Source organism: Octodon degus, unplaced genomic scaffold, assembly GCF_000260255.1.
Source record: "Octodon degus isolate 3935 unplaced genomic scaffold, OctDeg1.0 scaffold00109, whole genome shotgun sequence".
Taxonomy (NCBI): domain Eukaryota; kingdom Metazoa; phylum Chordata; class Mammalia; order Rodentia; family Octodontidae; genus Octodon; species Octodon degus.
The window spans coordinates 4,625,367-4,627,824 of NW_004524685.1; the positions used below are offsets into that span (position 1 = coordinate 4,625,367).

Here is a 2,458-nt window from a genome sequence, read left to right on the forward strand (position 1 = left end):
AAAAAAAAAAAAGGAAAAGACAGCTGATAGTGGCTTAAATGTCACGGTTAGGTTGGGGTCTTTATGTGAAAGGGAAAACTGCTATATTTTTGCAAAGTATAGATTATTCTTCAGGGCAATGCATTATATATAATGTTGAATTTTGGGGAGCAGCTTTTTCAGAATTAACCTGATTTTCATAGAAATAAAACCACCTATTTTAAGCTACCTTAATGTAGCCCTAAAGGTCAATTTGTGAACTTTGTATTGCTGCGTTTTGGGGGGGTTTTGCTGCATTTTTTTAATGTGCTTATTTTCACATACAGTTTATTGTTGCTCCTGTTTTTGAGACAGGATCTTGCTGTGTGGTTCAGGCTGGCCTTGAGCGCACCGTGGAGCCCAACCTAGCCACAAATTCGTGATATCCTGCTGCCTCAGCCTCTTGAGTGCTGGGATCATAGATGTGCGCCACTGTGCCCAGCTCATGTATAGTTTAATATCAGAGTTCTAAAATTTAGTTTTTGTTTTTTATTGGGAAACTTGAAAAGAAACAGTTGATGAGGGTGATTACTTTGGAATAAAGCTAATGAAATTTTAATGTTTTCCCTTTTTTAAAATTACTGATTGAAACTCTTTCCTATTTAAAGATGATGAGAAAGAAGAGCATACTTCCAAAAAGCGCAAAGTAGAGCCAGGAGAATCAGCAAAAAAGAAAAAGTAGGAAACAACAAAGGACGAGACTTCTGGACTCCTAAGCCTGTCAAAGTGTATCTTTAGTCAGATTATTTGACATTGTGGATTATTATGACAGAACATCTCCATGAAGTATGTATGGTAATGAACTAACAAGTATTGCTTCGAGAACTTTCCACTGTAGAATTCATTTTTTTAATTTAAAACTGGTATGTATTTAAGACCCAAATGGTGACCTGTGATTGTGAAATTGACAGTACTTAGAAGCATTCTTGCTGTTTATCCCCAGAGTAGGTGGTGTGCTTTGAGAGTTTGTCACATACTGACATGCCAATGTTCAATGAGCCTTTTATAAAGGAATATATTTTTAAAGTAAATGTATTGTAATGTACTGTGAACTTGTGGGGTGCTTTTCATCAGTGTTTGTACAGTGTAAATAAATCATGGAAATAAAATTACTTATTCAATATTGCTCTTACTCCATAACATTAACCTTCAAGTATTTGTCACAAGTCTCCTTCTTCCCATGTGACATTGTAGATAGTAGCAGGTATTAGCATCTAGGAAGCATCTCCTGTGTTGCAGATACTTGTGCATATATTATCTCTGATCCTCAAACAGAGTAGATGGAAGGAGGTGTTAGTATCCTCATTTTCTCCTGAGGACACTTGAGTTATTTGTCATAGGTAACACAGCTAGTCAGTGACAAATATGGAATTTAACTCAGGATGCTCTAATTCCAAAACACACTAAATCACCTGTCAACCTGTCAAAATTTAGTCTTTTTTTTCCATACCGACTCAGGACCTTGCCCTTGCTAGGCAGGTGCTTAAGCCACTGAGCTATATTCCTGACCCTGTCATTTTTTTAAGAACTACACCAACTGCCTTTTTCCCATGTACTGTTCTGTTGTAGTTGAAATTTTTATACCCCTAATGGTATGACTGTATTAAGTATATGCCTTATTATTACTACTTTCCCTATTAAATAATAAGTCTAGGGCTGGGGAGATATCTCAGTAGAATAAGCACTTACCTGGCAAGTGCAAGGTCCTGAATTTAATACCTGGAACCGTCAAAAAAAAAAAAAAAAAATCTATTCCTAAAATAACAAATTTACTAAAGATATGGTCTTCAACAAAGGTTGACCTGATTTAGCAAATAAAAATATAGGGCACCCAGTGAAATTTGAATTTCAAATAAACTTTTAGTATATGTAATACTTAGCACATATTTACAGTAGGAATTCATTGATCTGAAATTTGCTTTTTTTATGTATATGGTACAGAGTCTCATTACACAGCCTCTCAGACTCATAGTGATTCTCTTGTCGTAACCTCCCCAGCGCTGGGATTATAGGCACGCACCACCATGCCCAGTTTCTGGTGTCCGGGACGGCATGCAGTACTGGGGATTGAACTTGGGACTTTGCGTTTTCCAAGCAGGTACTTAGACTGCCAAGCTACCTCACTGCCTTAGCAATCCTGTTTCTGCACATCATAGTTTCTTCCCTTGGCTCCTATTTTAATGTTTTGCATATTGTAATATTCAACAAAATGAATTAGGAAGATTAATCAATCTTTCAGTTTTGCAGTCTATGGAATAAAATCATTTATAGCATTTTGAATGTAACGGTTACTGCTACATCAATATCAGCATGAGCCTTAACATTAAGAGACAAGTTATTTATAAGACCCTTGCACATTCAATGTGGAAGGAAAATTAAATGTCTTCTGAATTAAAAAAAAATCTTTGGGCTATTTTTTTCCCCATACCAGAAACCAAAA

The 2,458-nt window shown here is 36.1% G+C and overlaps 1 protein-coding gene across 1 annotated transcript in view; it reads left to right on the plus strand.

Moving 5' to 3' along the window:
* Positions 1–1,143, plus strand: part of CUNH1orf52 (chromosome unknown C1orf52 homolog) — a 7,169-nt gene extending 6,026 nt beyond the window's left edge. The window contains exon 3 of the mRNA XM_004639291.2: positions 627–1,143. Coding sequence (XP_004639348.1) covers positions 627–700 — 74 coding nt within the window. The 3' untranslated portion in view covers positions 701–1,143. The remainder of the gene's footprint in view (positions 1–626) is intronic.
* The last annotated feature ends 1,315 nt before the right edge of the window (positions 1,144–2,458 follow it).